This window comes from Tiliqua scincoides, chromosome 3 (assembly GCF_035046505.1).
Source record: "Tiliqua scincoides isolate rTilSci1 chromosome 3, rTilSci1.hap2, whole genome shotgun sequence".
Lineage (NCBI taxonomy): Eukaryota > Metazoa > Chordata > Lepidosauria > Squamata > Scincidae > Tiliqua > Tiliqua scincoides.
Genome location: NC_089823.1, coordinates 166610564 through 166627401, shown reverse-complemented (window position 1 = coordinate 166627401; position 16838 = coordinate 166610564). Strand labels below are relative to the sequence as shown.

General features: G+C 43.1%; 1 protein-coding gene across 19 annotated transcripts in view; it reads left to right on the top strand.

Annotated features, from left to right (window-relative positions):
- JAKMIP3 (Janus kinase and microtubule interacting protein 3) overlaps positions 1-16635 on the top strand; it is a 60833-nt gene extending 44198 nt beyond the window's left edge. For 16 of the 19 annotated variants that reach the window (XM_066619529.1, XM_066619530.1, XM_066619534.1 and 13 more), the window contains 6 exons: positions 827-892; positions 2617-2685; positions 2778-2855; positions 11135-11338; positions 13241-13306; positions 16585-16635. In XM_066619529.1, coding sequence (XP_066475626.1) covers positions 827-892; positions 2617-2685; positions 2778-2855; positions 11135-11338; positions 13241-13306; positions 16585-16635 — 534 coding nt within the window. The remainder of the gene's footprint in view (positions 1-826; positions 893-2616; positions 2686-2777; positions 2856-11134; positions 11339-13240; positions 13307-16584) is intronic. The other 3 variants (XM_066619532.1, XM_066619523.1, XM_066619533.1) reach the window with 2 other exon arrangements.
- Positions 16636-16838: the final 203 nt, after the last annotated feature.

Here is a 16838-nt window from a genome sequence, read left to right as displayed (position 1 = left end):
GGGCACCATTCAGACAAATGATTGTATCCAAAGGAAGTCATAGCCAAGCACCACTAGAATCTATGAGACGTTCATTGTAGCTTCATTTCAGTGGGACTTAATCATGGCAAATGTACTTTGGATGTAACCCAAAGGTTTCAGCAATAAATTTAAGCATGTGCTTAGGTTCCTCCCATTGAAATAAAAGGGAATTCAAATTGCATAAATTTAACAGCAGCTGTAAATCACTTGGTGTTGAGAAATTAGCCATTAGCACTTTAAAAAAAATGCAGTCATTGAAACCTTAGCAGGGACGGCAGTCAGTGCTTTCTCAAGCATACATAGGCTTATTAAAATCAATGAGCTTGAGTGTGGTTAGCTCAGCATAGATTGTGGCAATTATTTATTTTCCACATTTTTATACTGTCCCTCCTCCAAGGAACTCAGGGCGGCGGACAAGATTCCTTCCCTCCTTTGTCTTTACAATAACCCTGTGAGGTAGGTTAGGCTGAGAGATGGTGAATAGCCTAAGGTCACCCAAGAACCTTGGTGACTGAGCAGGGATTGGATCTTCCAGGTCCAGCATCCAGATCCAGGTCCAGCTGGACTTAGATCCAGCACCAGAACCACTACACCATCCTGGCTCTTATAAGCTCTTTATAAACTCTTATAGACTACTATGCTCACTACTTTTAAATTGCAGTATCTACTATTGTCAAAAACTAGTTGTTTTGTCTTGTAGTTTTACAAATTATTTAATTTTCTATATACTCTAAAGCAGCCTCAAATGTAAAAAAAATGAAATGACATATACTCTGATAATTATTCTATTCTACTCTTGCTGCAGAACTTAACAAATGAAGAGCAAGTGATTGTAATACAAGCAAGGACAGTTCTAACACTGGCAGAAAAGGTAATGACATTTTTCACTCCCTTTTGAGTGATTCAATAACTTCTTTCATTGAGTTAGGGCCCAATTCTATCCAATTTTCCAGCACTGGTGCAGCTGCAACACAGCCCTAAGGTAAGGGAACAAATGTTCCCATACCTTAAGGAGGCCTCTGTGACTGCTTCCCCACCACAGGATGCAGTGCATGCCCCATAGGTATGGCAGCACCAGCACTGGAAAATTGGATAGGATTGGGCACTTAGGGAGCAATCCTAACCAACTTTCCTGCACTGGCAATAGCTGTGCCAGTGGGGCATGTGCTGCATCCTGCAGCTGGGGAGCAGTCATGGAGGCCTCATAAGAACATAAGAACATAAGAACAGCCCCACTGGATCAGGCCATAGGCCCATCTAGTCCAGCTTCCTGTATCTCACAGCGGCCCACCAAATGCCCCAGGGAGCACACCAGATAACAAGAGACATCATCCTGGTGCCCTCCCTTGCATCTGGCCTTCTGACATAACCCATTTCTAAAATCAGGAAGTTGCGCATACACATCATGGCTTGTACCCCATAATGGATTTTTCCTCCAGAAACTTGTCCAATCCCCTTTTAAAGGCGTCTAGGCTAGACGCCAGCACCACATCCTGTGGCAAGGAGTTCCACAGACCGACCACACGCTGAGTAAAGAAATATTTTCTTTTGTCTGTCCTAACCCGCCCAACACTCAATTTTAGTGGATGTCCCCTGGTTCTGGTGTTATGTGAGAGTGTAAAGAGCATCTCCCTATCCACTCTGTCCATCCCATGCATAATTTTGTATTTCTCAATCATGTCCCCCCTCAGGCGTCTCTTTTCTAGGCTGAAGAGGCCCAAACGCCGTAGCCTTTCCTCATAAGGAAGGTGCCCCAGCCCCGTAATCATCTTAGTCGCTCTCTTTTGCACCTTTTCCATTTCCACTATGTCTTTTTTGAGATGTGGCGACCAGAACTGGACACAATACTCCAGGTGTGGCCTTACCATAGATTTGGTAAGGCCACACCTTACCTTGTGCCTCCTCAAGGTAAGGCAATGTTTGTTCCCTTACCTTGGAGTTGCATTGCCCTTATGTCAGTGCTGGAAAATTGGTTAGGATTACGGCCTTAGGACCCAATCCTATTCAATTTTCCAGTGGCGGTGCAGTCATGCCAATGGGGCATGCACTGCATCCTGTGGTGGAGGGACAGTCACAGAGACCACCTCAAGGTAAGGGAACATTTATTCTCATAGCATTCCATGAGAATACAGCTATGTAAAGAGTACCTCATTCTTTGCACTCCCATTCAACTTTCCATGCAAGAATGGGGACTACAGTGGGAGGATTGAGTCCAGGAGGGACGGGATTGGTGGTGCCAGTGTGCTATGTATCCTATTTTCCTTCCTGAGCCTGATCCACCATCACAGATCAACTTGAACTTGTGCCAGCGATTTAGATGGCACAGGTTCAAGTAGATCCATTGTGCATGCTGGGGCTTCCCTGGGGCAAGGGGACAAATGTCCCTTTACCTCTAGGAGACTTTCCACCTGCTGAATTCCCCCATAGGATGCAGCGCAAGCTGTGCTGATGCCGCTATATTGGTGTGGGGTAATTTATGCTGAATTGGGTGTTACAAATACTGTTTATGAGCTGGAGCTATAGTAAAAGAAAAGTGATAAAGCCTACACTTCTGTCAAATTTGCTTATCTGACTTGGAACTCCATCTTTCTTCAGTGGTTGCAACAGATAGAAGTGACAGAATCTGCTCTACAGCAAAAGATGATAGACTTAGAAAATGAAAAGGTAATAGAAGAGATCATAAAACAATTTAAATGATCAGTTAGATAAGCCATTCCATAAGACAACAAATATAACCCAAATCTCTTTCTGTTTAGGATCTCTTTAGTAAACAAAAGGGATATTTGGATGATGAACTTGACTACAGGAAACAGTCTTTAGATCAAGCACACAAGGTAAAACAAGGACCTCTTGGAAGGACCAGATAATAGACTGAAGCTGACCTCTCACATTGCATCTGCTTATATAAGTGTGTTTACTGTAACTGAGAGCACTTATTAAGGAAAAGAAGCTACAGAGAAATCACATACGGCTCAGTTTCATGACTGGATATTCATGAGTCTAACAGCCCAGTTCTATCCTTTCCTCCACCATAGTGTTCAGCCACAGTTAAATGGGTTGTGCTGTATGACATGTGGGGGGGGGGAGGGAGAGAAACAGCAGATCAGGAGGCTTGAGAGAAGGGAAAATGTTTCCCTTACCCTGCCATACGCCTTCCACAGCCCAATCCTGAGCTGCCCGGGGCGTGTGGCTACAGCAGTGCCAAGACCGGCTCCCACTACATCTTGCGCATCTCAGCCTGCTGCAGGCAGCCCTTTGGGAGAAGGGGACTTTCATTCCCTTTTCCCAGGTAAGGGAAGCAGCCCCACAACAGAGTTACTCACTTTACCGCTGACCAAGAGGTCAGCGGTAAGGTAAAGGCGTTTGTGTAGGGTGCCACGCCCCACACGAATGCCTTGGATCCAGTGGACCAGAGCTCCATGGGACCCGCCTTCCTCCCTCCCCCGGCACACCTCCAGTCCGCCCTTTCTCCGCCTCCTCCCTCTCAGTCCCGCCTCCACCCTACCCTCTTTTCACCCTTTGCCTGCCTCCCCCCTTCCCAGAATTTTTCCTTCCTACCCCCCTCCCTGCCCCAGCTTACCATGCTGCGGCTCAGCAGTCCATGAGACCACCGAGGAGTGGAGGATGGGCGCCTGCCTGGCGCTAGCCCAGCACTGGCCAGCACGGGTGCTAGCCTGGCGGTAAGCCTCGCAGATGTGCCTTACAGCACGTTTGCAACAGTGCACAGAGCGCCAAGCTTAGGATTGGGCTCTCAATCACCAGTGGGTTTCCTCAGACCTGAGCCAGATGTTTAGCTAGTGTTTACAAGGAGACAAAGTGGGCATGCCAGCTGCTATTGTAGGACATAGCATCCGACACAAGTCACCCACACTAGCTGCCGTCCCCTCCTGCCTCCATCATGCCCCCAGTAGGACATTACTAGTTTGAACTGACTAGAAGTTCCTTCAACCAGTGCATGCTGTCTGAGGTTCAGAAAGCAAAAAAATTGGGAAAATGGTCCTTAATGAGGGCAAACATTCAGTTTGTTCTGAGTGATTGATTGCAGGTCTTGTTGAAGTTAAGAGAGGCATTTGTGAACTGAATAGTATTGGCGACCTTCATTCTCGAAAGACTATGGTATCGCGCTCTGAAAGGTGGTTCTGGCACAGCGTCTAGTGTGGCTGAAAAGGCCAATCCGGGAGTGACAATCCCTTCCACACCGGGAGCAAGTGCAGTCTATCCCTGGTCTGTCTCCCTGGCTATGGGCCTTCCTTCTTTGCCTCTTAGCCTCAGACTGTTGGCAAAGTGTCTCTTCAAACTGGGAAAGGCCATGCTGCACAGCCTGCCTCCAAGCGGGCCGCTCAGAGGCCAGGGTTTCCCACTTGTTGAGGTCCATCCCTAAGGCCTTCATGCTTGCTAATGTAAGTTTTACATTCCTGTTACAAAAGGATTGCAGCAAGAATCTCTTGGTTAAACCTCATCGGTGACATTAGGGCAAACCATTCTAGACCTTACCATTTACAGGTAATTGGCTGTCAAATTCAGAGCATCTGTCAGCCACAAATCACATGTTCAGGAATGGAGTGAGAAGTTTCCTCTTATCTTCACGATGCCAGTTCACATAGATTAGAGAAGGCTAAACATTGGAGTGAAAGCCTCTGCCTCTAGAAGTACCACTGTAATTAGCCACAGATAGGTCTGAAATAATTTTTCCAGCACCATTGCTCAAAGTGCGCTCTCTGGAAGTGACCTCCCTTCGTATTAAAATGGAAGCAAGTAATTCTAGATTTTTTAAATTTTTTAAAAATCAAAATACAGATGGTGCCCCTTTATCCACAGATTCAGGCCCCAAGGTTTTTACCTCACTGTAGGTCCCAAACCCATGGGCTCCACCTATTGTCCATCGCGTGCTCCAGTCGCATTCGAAGGCCCTTCTGAGGGCTGTAGAGGCCCCCCCCCGACTCTCAGGAAGCCTTCTGAGACTTCTGGAAGACCAAAAATCTGCACTTCCAGTTTTCAGCCGAAAACTGGAAGTGCTGATTTTCAACCTTCCAGAGGCCTTGGCAGGCCTCCTGAGGATTGCATCCTCCCCAGCCCCCTGAAGTGTCTCCAAACACAACCGGAGCACAGGTGCCCCAATCCACAGATTTTATTATCCATGGAGGGCCTGGGAACAGATCCCCCACAGATTCCGAGGTACCACCTTTAATAAAGGGCAGGAGGTCTGGTCTAGAGGGTAGAGCCTCCATTTGCCTGAAGATAACATAACACAAGGTCGCCATTTCGAGGCCACCGGCACCGTGCAACCTTGAAGCAGCTGAGAAGCTGAGCCGAGCTATTTCCATCTGCTCTGAGCATGGGAGGATGGAGGCCAGGACAGAGGAGATACATATATTAAAATTTAAACTATAGTTTAATGACGTACCTGAGGGATTTAGCATAGTGGAATTAATCTGTGCATGCTCCTCACTAGCATCCTCATCAGTTCACAAGCACAAGGTAAGACACAGTCATCAAGCACACACTATTCACTATTATGTACCATTTCACACACAGGGACACTAATACATTAGTGATTGTGAAATGGTGCATGAAATGAATGGTCCCTGCAGTCCTGGCCTCAGGTACCCTGAATGGATTGCAGCATTATCACAGTCAGAGCAGTGTTGCATTGCATTGTCTGTCTTGTCTTCAGAAACTGGCAAAAATATGGAACTTGTTCCACATCAAACAGTCCCTCCCCTGCTTTTGAAGTATGAGAGAGAAGCTTTTCCAGGAGTTATTTCCCCAGAAGAAAAACTGTCCCTGCTATCTATGTTTAATTCCATAAAAAAATCTAGCTGTTGGTGTAGCTCAGTAGCATATGATCATTTAAAAAGCAACAAAATTATTTGAAGTGTAATCAATAAATGCAGGCACAAGGAACAAAGAAGGGACAAATCTCTTGTCCCACAAATATTACTTCTCTTTCCCCCCACCCCATTAAAATTGAAGAGGGTTGTTTCTTTCCTTTTTCTTTTTCCAAACAGTATTTCTCCAGTGCTGCTGATATTGCTCTAGTCTAGTGTCTGGAGAAATACTGTATGAAAAAAAAATCTACCATTTTAACCATTTATTAAAAGCACGCGGTTGGCAACCTTCAGTCTTGAAAGACTATGGTATAAGCCTACAGCACCTAGTATTCCCAGGCAGTCTCCCATCCAAGTACTAACCAGGCCTGACCCTGCTTAGCTTCCAAGATCAGACAAGATCAGGCATGTGCAGGATCTCTCAGTCTCTCTTTCCCCTGGGGGCTGGGGATAAGAATAGGCCCTCAGTTTGGCTGTACTTGTCGTAAGAGGCGACTAAACAGCCACCGGGTAGATGGGACTCGTCAGCCTGGGAAGGCAGCTAATCTAAGAGAAGGAAAACTCTGATCCCAAACCTCCACTGCCTTGTGGCTACATCCAGTTAAGGAAAAGGCTTCAGGAATCAACCTCGAGGCAAAATCCGGAGCCAGAGTCCTTGAGGCAGTTCATGGCTGAACACAGTCCCGTTCTGGCAACTCTTGCAACGCCACTGGAACCAACCGTACTGGCTTCTGCCTTTCCATTGGACCATTTCAGTGACGTGGAGAGGGGGGATTTGCTGCATGGGTAACAGCCTATCATAAGAACATAAGAACATAAGAACAGCCCCACTGGATCAGGCCATAGGCCCATCTAGTCCAGCTTCCTGTATCTCACAGCGGCCCACCAAATGCCCCAGGGAGCACACCAGATAACAAGAGACCTCATCCTGGTGCCCTCCCCTACATCTGGCATTCTGACTTAACACATTCCTATAATCAGGAGGTTGCGCATACACATCATGGCTTGTACCCCATAATGGATTTTTCCTCCAGAAACTCGTCCAATCCCCTTTTAAAGGTGTCTAGGCATCTATCCTCCATACCTACTTTACCCAGGCTTCGCGCACTGGAGAGGACACTGTTCCAGAACCACCATTCAGAGCGCGATACCAGAGTCTTCCGAGACTAAAGGATTCCAACATGAAAAAGCACGCATATCCTGCTTTTTGTAGTTATTCAACAGTTACTGTGCTGTTAAATAACCTATTTAACAGCACAGTCCTATACTTTTCAGAATTGTGTCCGATTGAGTTTTTATGGGACTCACTTCTAGGTAAGTGTGTGTATAAGATTGGGACAAATACAGGTGATTAAGTTAAGCTTGCTTATGGCCAAGGACCATTGAGGAACTTGATTGCTAGAACTGGGGAAAAAGTAGTAGCAACATCTGTTGTTCAATGGAAAGTTGTTTGTTTAAAAATATTTCTAACCGTCCCTTTCATTTAAAAACAGTCAGTGGTTCTACAGTATGAACCACAATTTAGTACAATGATAATAAAGCACAGAATTAAAGGTATTAAAAGAGAGATGATATTCCAACAATTCAGAGTATATTAAAGAAATTTTTAAAAGAAGTAATTCAAGGCTATTGAGACTAACTACTTGGGAAACCAAATACCAGCTAGAAAATAAAGGTCTTTGTATAGTTAAATGAAACAATGTTGTATGTCAGAGGTGGCCAGTCACTAGGATTCATGTCACCCGGTGCTGGAGGCCTGCACGTCACCCCATGCAGTAGGCGGGGCAATGCCCCAGTTGGTGGGTGTGGTGATATACCATTGCCCCGCCCCCACTGATTTTTTGGCGGTACCTTTTGTTAGAACACAGATATTTCAGTGTGGTTTGTTTCATCGCATTGTGCATGAAATTACACATTGATGGATATATAACATGATGGTCTTATTCCTCCAAACTCTGATTTTAGTGATTTTGAAAACTTGTAGAGTCACACACACACACACACACACACACACACACACACACACACACACACACACACCTGTGTCAACTTACTAACACCTTATTGCAGCAGTTCTCAATCTTTTAGCACTGGGACCCACTTTTTAGAATGATCTATCCAGGACCCATTGGAAATGATGTCATGACCAGAAGTGACATCATCAAGCAAATTAAAATAAATAATTATAAATAATTAAATTAAAATAAAAGAAATAATTAAATAAGGGGGAGCCAGTTCTGTTCCACCAAGTGAATCTACTCTGAAGTAAGTCCTATTGTGGTCAATGGGGCTTATTCACAGGAAAGTGTGGGTAGAATTGCAACCTGTGAGCCCAATCCTATGCATGTCTACTTAGAAGTAAGTCCCATAGTGGTCAATGGAGCTTACTCTGTAGCCTGCCTGCAATAACCCCCCCCCCCCCAAAAAAAAGAATCTGTGAGATTTTCAGCCCTCCCCAGTGCCCAGTTTAAAGTTCTTCTATTTCAGGCACATCAAGATAAAGACCCTCCTGGCTTTGCAAGTGCAAAATAGAAATGTTTTCCCTTACCAGTTGAAGCCTCTTTGTCCTTTTTAGGATGGGGAGAGGCTGCCTTCTGGAGCATTTGTTGCACTCCATTGGATCAGGACCATTCTGGTGTCCTCACATTCCCCTTTGCCTGACCTGATCACCAGCCAAGGCATGACTGCCTACTCATGAGTAAACGCGACCATGAGGCTGCTTTGCTTTCCATAGGGCTCAATAGATTGCAGCTGGGAGGTAGGGAGGGACCGCCTTCTCCCTTTTGTGTTTTTGGGGACTGTATTCATTGGATCAGGACCATTCTGATGTCCTTGGAGTCCTCTCAGCCTGCCCTTTCTGATGGACTAAGGCGAGTTCGCCTACTCGCGAGTAAATGCGGCCACGTGGCTTCATTTCCAGTTCAATAGATGCAGCTGGGAGAGAGGCAGGGACCTCCTTCTCACTTTTGTGTTTTTGGGGGCTGCATTCATTGGATCGGGACCATTATGGTGTTGTTGGATTCCACTCAGTCTGCCCTTTCCAACGGACTATGGCACTTATGGCTACTCGCAAGTAAATGTGCGATACGGCTCACTTTCACTTTCCATAGGGCTCCATGCATTTTTTCTTTCCAGTTTTTTGGCCATAACTTTTGAACAAAAGGGGCTATTTCAATTCCGTTTTTTGTATTGCGTTCCGCTGGACATTCTGCATCCAACGATGTATGGCATGATGGGGTAGCTCCTAATGCTGCAATTTTAGCGCATCCTCCCCCAGGTGCGTCACCCCCCTGGCGTGTTACCCAGTGCAACCCGCACCCCCCGCACCCTCCTAGCGATGCCAGTAGAGCTGGCCAAACTTGCTTAACATAAGAGCTGTATTTGATAAACTTCAGATGTTTGAGAGCTGCAACATTAAAGAAACTTTTAACTTCTTAAATATATTTATTCACCATGAACAACAAACTTGTGTTTTAATCCAGTGGACTCTCAGTTTATACCAAGTAAATAATTATAAAGCTTGAGAATTTATTTACGTTTGTATTAATTGTGATGCAAAAAGAGCTCAGCCAACATATTTCTGAAACATTATATTTCATGCACCTTATATGTCAAAAAATTGAATGTGGCTCGCAAGTTGCGGTTTAACCACCCTAGTTATATGTTAATATAAAAACAAGATTCCGTATTAATATAGGCTTGCTTTTAAAGTTGTTAAAGATGTTCTCTTTATAATGAAGTCTAAAACAGTCAGGCATGATTAGGAAGAATTTCCCAACGGTAAGAGCTGCCCAACATAGGAACAACCTCGCTTAGGCACTAGGGGATTTGTCCTAGTTGGAATTTTCAAGGAGATTCAACAGCCACCTGTCAGGGATGCTGCAGAAATTACCTGCACTGAGTAGGTTGCTGGACTAGAAGACCTCCAATGTCCCTCCCAACTCTGTGGTTGGGAATTCCTCCCAATTCTGTGGTTATGAGTCTGTGAAGTGACAGCTTGGGGATGCAGATGGGATACAAAAGACACCATTCTGATTGGCTGATTGTTAAATAGGACTTATTTAGGAGTGGTAGCACTGAGCAATATATATATGATTGATGTATCAAAGAGATGAAGTTTAGGACTGGCTGAGAGTGAAAAGGGTCAGTGAGAACTGACAGTTAATGACAGTGTTGATAGTTATAGCATGTGTTGTCAGGATGCCTGAACAACAGGATATAAGTGGGTACAGTAGTTTGAGAATGCATTTTTATTGATACTTTTCTTTCACAATATCCCATTTGGACTGCTTATATCGTTTCTGCTTTAAATAAAGTAGACCTCCATCTACTTTTGCTTCATCCATGTAGCTTGAAGTTTGACCCCCATAAAGAAGAGATAAAGAATGCCTTGTCCTGTGTACTTTGGGTACATAGTATATCCTAGTTCAGCCATTTTCAACCGTCTTGCCATGGAACATTGATGGCAGTGAGTCTCTAACTCGAGAGACACTGCAGAGACATTGCAGAGTGATGGAAGATAATCAGTAAAAGGGCAAGTTGGACCAATCTTGGTAGCAGTTTGAAAGTCTAAGGATGGGCGCAGAAAAAATTTTCTCCTCCATTCCAACCAGACATGGTAGTAAGGTATCTGCATCCTGGACAATTTTGTCCTGGTCAAATGCATCCTGGTCATTGACATCCCTGAACATTTGTGCCTGGTTTTCGATATTTTGCGTCCTGGTAATTTGCATCCCACTATAACTGGCCAATAAACCCCATGTTATATATGCTAAGCTTCTTATCTCAGCCCTAATCCTAACCCTGCCTTTGCATTTTAAAAATAAAAAGTATATCTAATAAAAATATACATATGTTGGGACATAAATGTCCAGGACGCAAAAAGAATGGGTGCAAATGTGCAATACTAGGATGCATTTGACCAGAACATGTTATCCAAAATATGATGGTCTTGTCACTACCAGAACTACCAGACACATTTCAATAGCTGGTGGTATAGTAAGAAAAATCTCTGCAAATTTTCTTAAGGAGCAAGAAAATTCATTCTGGAAAGGACAATCATTTAGGTAGTGATCCTGGATTCAGACTTTCCAAGTCCTTTCCTATGCAGAACAACATTTTTACTTCAGAATCTCCCAAACTTTCCATGGAATTCCCAGCACTTCAGATCAAGTCATTCCAGACACACTGAGGAATAAAAGACCACAAGGAATTCTGTAGAAGTATTTTGGACACACAACAACAAGCCCTTCATTGACTAATAGTTTTATTCTTCTTTTGTGTAGCACATTCTGGAATTAGAAGCCATGCTGTACGATGCTCTCCAGCAGGAAGCAGGAGCCAAAGTGTCAGAAATACTTTCAGAAGAAGAGAGAGAAAAACTGAAGAATGCTGTGGAACAATGGAAGCGTCAGGTTATGAGTGAACTCCGAGAAAGGGATGCCCAGATTCTCCGGGAAAGAATGGAGCTTATTCAGCATGCTCAACAGGTGGGGAAAATATGAGCTGTCCTTTTAAATTTGCCCAATTTTCTTCTGTATTGTAATTCTAAAGAATGTGACGAGGTTGAACTTCTTTAGGATGTAGTTGTGGCAGCAAGAAGAACCAGCAGCTCAATAATAGCTCCTTTGCTCACAGTTCATAGCTTATATAAATTCCTGCAATAGTTAAAAGGGGAATTATTAAATATGTATTTATTTATTATACATATGTACATACAATAATAATTATTGTATTTTAAAATTATCAAGGCAGCAAAGAACATTAGATAAAATATACAAAAATAATTTCTGCACATCACATAGAAATAGTAAAAAACTACAAAAAGGAAAGCTGAAACATTCAAATAAGCAGATAAATAACCACTGCAGCAATATCAAAATAACAGCAGACAAAAATCGTAGATAAGGGTGATTTGAAATGGATAACATGCCTTCCTTATTTGACTGTCAATGGAATAATCTTTTCTAATTTTTTAAATATTTCCATTAAAGTAGCATGGAATGACAACGATCAGGATTGAAAATGTCTAGGCACAATGTTTAGGCAAAGTTCTAAACTCCCCCCCCCCCCACCTCTCACAATGGTTTCACCACATTTTTCTCCTTCAAGCATGCTATTTAATAATAGAAAGCGGGCACATTATACATTCTGGATTATGTCTGGTTTAACCCTAAAGCATCATACAGCAATATCAACATTTTAAAAAACACACACACACTAAAAACTGAACACAGAGGACTGATGAAAAAGCTTGTTTGAACAGGAATGGCTTCAGCTATTACTGGTGAAAAGCCACCAAAGGGAGAGCAAGTGATGCCTTTCTTGGAAGGGAATTCTACAGCCACAGAGGAAGCTCTCTCCCACACCCCACTCAGGGCCCAATACTATCCAGTTTTCCAGTGCCGCTGCAGCCATGCTAATAGGGTATGCAGTGCATCCTGTGGTAGGGAGGCAGTCACAGAGACCACCTTTAAGGTATGGGAACATTTGTTCCTTTACCTTGGGGCTGCACTGCAGTTGCACCTGTGCAGGAAATTTGGATAGGATTGGGCCCTCAGAAGAATAAGTTTGTCCAGCCAATCTGGACTTAACTTGGGCAGGTTAATACATTACAAAGTAAATAGAACTGCTGCCTAAAATGGCAACCCCATGTGACTTTCCTCCTTTCCCTTCTGTAATACTTAGTTCAACTTACCGCATTCCTGATGTCCATGTATGTTTTTCCAACCCCACCAGCGATGGCCAAAACTATGAATTAGAAGCAAGAAAATGCACATTGTGATCATGTTAGGATACAGGTTAGTTTTGACAGTAGCCAGGCATTTTGCTGCACCTCAATCTACCCTTTGTGTCTGCTTTGTTGTGTTCCTTTTGTATTGTAAGCCGCCTTGGGTGCCCCATTGGGTGATATAAAGGCTGAGTAAAAATTCACAATTTAACAACAAGAGGATAATGCTATTCCAAGACAGAGAGCTGTTCGCATTCTGAGGCATTGTAATATTCCTAAAAATTGCTTCTGTGGAATCAGGGTTTATTCACTGGGGATGTTTGAACTGGCATCCTACAGGGGTTGGCTCAGTAATATAGTATTTACCATGTTGGAACCAGTAGATTCAGGATTTTCATGTACTGCTCAACATAGTTGATTGAAAAACGTATTATTTTAAAATATATTGTTGGCCACTGCACAATGAAAGAAAGTAACCACATGGATCCATCTAATCTGAGGTTTTTGAGATCCACCATCAGAATTTTGTACAAATCAGAAATGTATGACTGATTTGAATTACTGCCAGAGCAAAGCCCTTTTCTCAATTTTTCAAATAAGTCTTTTAAAATAAAATCTTCCAATAGAATTTTTTGTTCACTTAAAATCTTAATTTTCACAGAGAATTAAGGAGCTAGAAGAAAGAATTGAAGGTCAGAAGAGACAAATAAAGGAATTAGAAGAAAAGGTATGGTAATACCACTGAAAATCTCAAATGATACAACGAATGTCAAAGAAAAGTATGTAAAGTAGTAGAATTTATGAAGAAACTGTGAATGCTTCACTGGATGTATGTTGTTCTCCTGATAGCCTGGATGGATGGTGGGAATCCTTGGGTGATTACATACTCAATGAAAAATGTGAAGGTACTATTAAGTACACCATTCAGAATATTCATCTATCAAAAAGTTCTTAAAGCAAATGAATAAGATAATGATTCCATGTCCCAGAAGTGTTGACAATCTAAAATCATCACCACCACAATGGAGCTGCCAGCAAACAGTGACTGAAAGGATGCTTTGCTGGGATGAAGAGGAAGAGTTGCTCTTTCTCTGCTAACTATAAGAGAACTGCCACCTTAAAAGGTGCCTCTGTGCTCAGTGAGCAGCGGCCATGGATTGACATGGAGCGGTTGAGAAAGGAGGGTTCCTCAAGCTAACTTGGTGTTTTTTTAAGTATGCGTTTATGTATGCACTTTTTTCACCAAAAGTTTGCAATGCACTTTTACTACATAGTAAAATAAATGAAAAAATTGTTCTCTATCAAAGAGAACATACAATACAGTTGGCTCTCCTTATCCTTGGGACTTGGCATCCATGGATTCCACCATTCGTGGATACCTCCCCACGTGTCTAAAGGCCTCCAGGACACAAGTGGAAGCCACTTCCAGTTCATGTCCATGACTTCCAGTTGCATCTGGGAAGTGTTATGATGTGCAGGGAAGTTCACAGCCTACTCTCAGTGGCCTTCTCAGAGGCCTTCCCTGGCCTCAGAATAGCTCTAGGACACAACTGGAAGTCGTGAATGCCAACCAGAAGGGGCTTCCAATAGCATCTGAGAGGTCTTTTGAGGAGGCAGGGAGGACCATGGAGTCACTGCTGAGTGGTGTGACCTACAAAGGGCCTGGTATGGTAAGTATTTGCCAGCACTAGGACCCTGTCCCCATCAGGAACACAAAGCATCCATGGATTTTGGAATCCACAGGGGAGTTCTGGAATAATTCTACCATGGAAACCAAGGAACCATGTATAAAAACAATGCAAAAGAGACATATCAGCAAATGGTCACTGGGGAGATACTGCGCAGAGGGCAGTTGCTCCCTGCTGAGAAATATAAGAAAACCATCACTTTAAAGATGGTTTAAAGATGCTTCTTTGCCCAGGTAATGGAGGTCACTAATGAGTGTTCTGTGGTAAATATTTTTTATTTCATTTGTGTGTGTGTCTGTGTGTTCTTAAACAGTAAAGGTCTTATTATAAAGAGAGAAAAATTTTCAGAATCTGTGCTTTCTTTCAAATGACTGTTTTGGAATTTCAAATGTGGAGCACTTGCCAGAACTGAAGTGAAAAACTGCCAGAGCTGTACTGCTATGCAACAAAAGCAAGACAGATGGTCCAGTTTTAGCACTCTAAAGTGTAAATAATTTGCTTTAAGCAGTCCTAAGAGAGAACATGAAGGAAGGTAGCTGCTTGAAACCAATGTTGGGATGGTCTATTTAACTTAGTCTGACCTTTTGACCCAAAATGTTGATTGTGCAGCTCAGAGAAAAGCGTCTACAGGCCAAATCCTATCTAAATTTCCAGCGCTGGTGCAGCCATACCAACAGGGCATGTGCTGCATCCTTCAGTAGGGGGGGGCAGTCATGGAAGCCTCCTCCAGATAAGGGAATGTTTGTTCCCTTTCTTCAGGGCTACATTGCAGCTGCACTGGCATTGGAAAGCTGAATAGAATTGGTCCTACACTATTTTGCACATTAAACTGATTTTGTGGTTTATGTCACGGGCAGCACAATCCTAACTGGTGCTAGCACAGACAGACCACATGGGTTGTACTGTATCCAGCATAGGTTAGGAGGATGTTGGAGGTCTCCTCAGGGTAAGGGAATAGTTTTCCCCTTACCCCAAGTTGCCTCAACCAGCTTGACTGGGCTTCTCAGATCTGTGCCAACTATACAGTCTGGTATAACGCTGGCTGGGACAAGAAGGGGGTTAGGATATGACCGAGAAGGCCTCTGCTGATCCTGCCCCTTCCCATGCCTGATCTGCCCCATTTTGCCTTCCCCCCACCCAGAAACACCCTCTCTCCACATCCAAAACTTCCTTCTGCCACTCTAAACTATTTTATATGTACTTAGGATGGTATCTGTTAGCACCTCACCACTTTGCCTCATATTAGGCTCAGGAACATCCAGTTGTTCATCCTGTCTACTACCAGTGTTGCTTTAGTGGAATCTGCCTTGGAATCACCATGAACATTACTGCAAGAAGCAAGGCTACACTTCAGACAATGATCCAGGAGCCAGAAATGGTCAGGATCTGTAATAAAGTTGACACCAAGAAGTAGCAAGAACTTCATAGCACAGCCCATATGCTCAGACATAACATGACATAAAAATGTCTGGGTTTGCATTTGCAAACAAAATTCAAAACGGAAATTCGACATAAAAATATGTAATATCAAACTTTACAACTTCAAAACACTTATTTAGGGTGTCCAGGGGATGAGATAAAATTGCTTTGGGGAACCAGAAAAGCCTTCTTCCCCTAGCCACAACCTACTTTTGAAACTCATAATAGTACAGAAAGCAGCTATGCTGCTTTGGAATTGTTATGTGTCCCTAAAAGTGGTGGACAACTGGAGACTTCATCCATTTTAGATGCTAATGGAGAACTAATATTTCTGTCACAAGTTGAGTGTTATGTCAGTTGTGGTAATGCCTCTGGACTTAATTTGTGGCTGTCTCACCTGCCAAGGAGCAAAATCCTCTACTAGTCACTGAATTATATTTGAAGAATATGGGAAGCAGGCCTTTTATTAAACTCTTATTGCACTCTTGAGGTTCAGTGGAACACACTACATTGGGTTTCAGGTCAGCATGGGAATGAGGAGGGCAATGGGTACTACTGATTATTTCTTTGCATGCATAAAATAGTGAGATGCAATAAATAAACTTTACTTTTTCACTTGAAATTAGGATTTAAAATCTGGGAAATTTTGAGATACTCTAAAGATAAATTGAGCTTGTTTTCCCATCTTCTTGCTGCAAACCTCCCTCCTATTGAAACTTTTATGGAACTCTTATAAATGCGAAAGACCTTCTAATAAGCCTAATTTTGCCTGCCTTTGACAGACTGTTGTGCGTTATTCTAAACTAGAGTCACTGCATGTGTCTTACTAGGCATACTATAAAAATCTTTTTCTTTATCTCTCCTTCCATTTTTCTTTCCCTTGTTTTCCTTTTTTCAGTTTTTATTTTTGTTTTTATTTTTCTCTTTAGCTTTCATTCTTTGGTCATAGTACGTCCATCCACCTGCAAGGGGTAAGTATCCTGTTGACTGGTTCTCTGTTTCTGCTGTACTTCTTGCCCTGCTCTGATCTGCCCTTTCACTACACAAGCTGAAGAATGGTGCATGTAGTTTTGTACAAATGATTATTATAATTATTAAGAATACTTACACGCTCTCTTGCCAAGTGGTCTCACCACTGATTTGAAAAGCCGA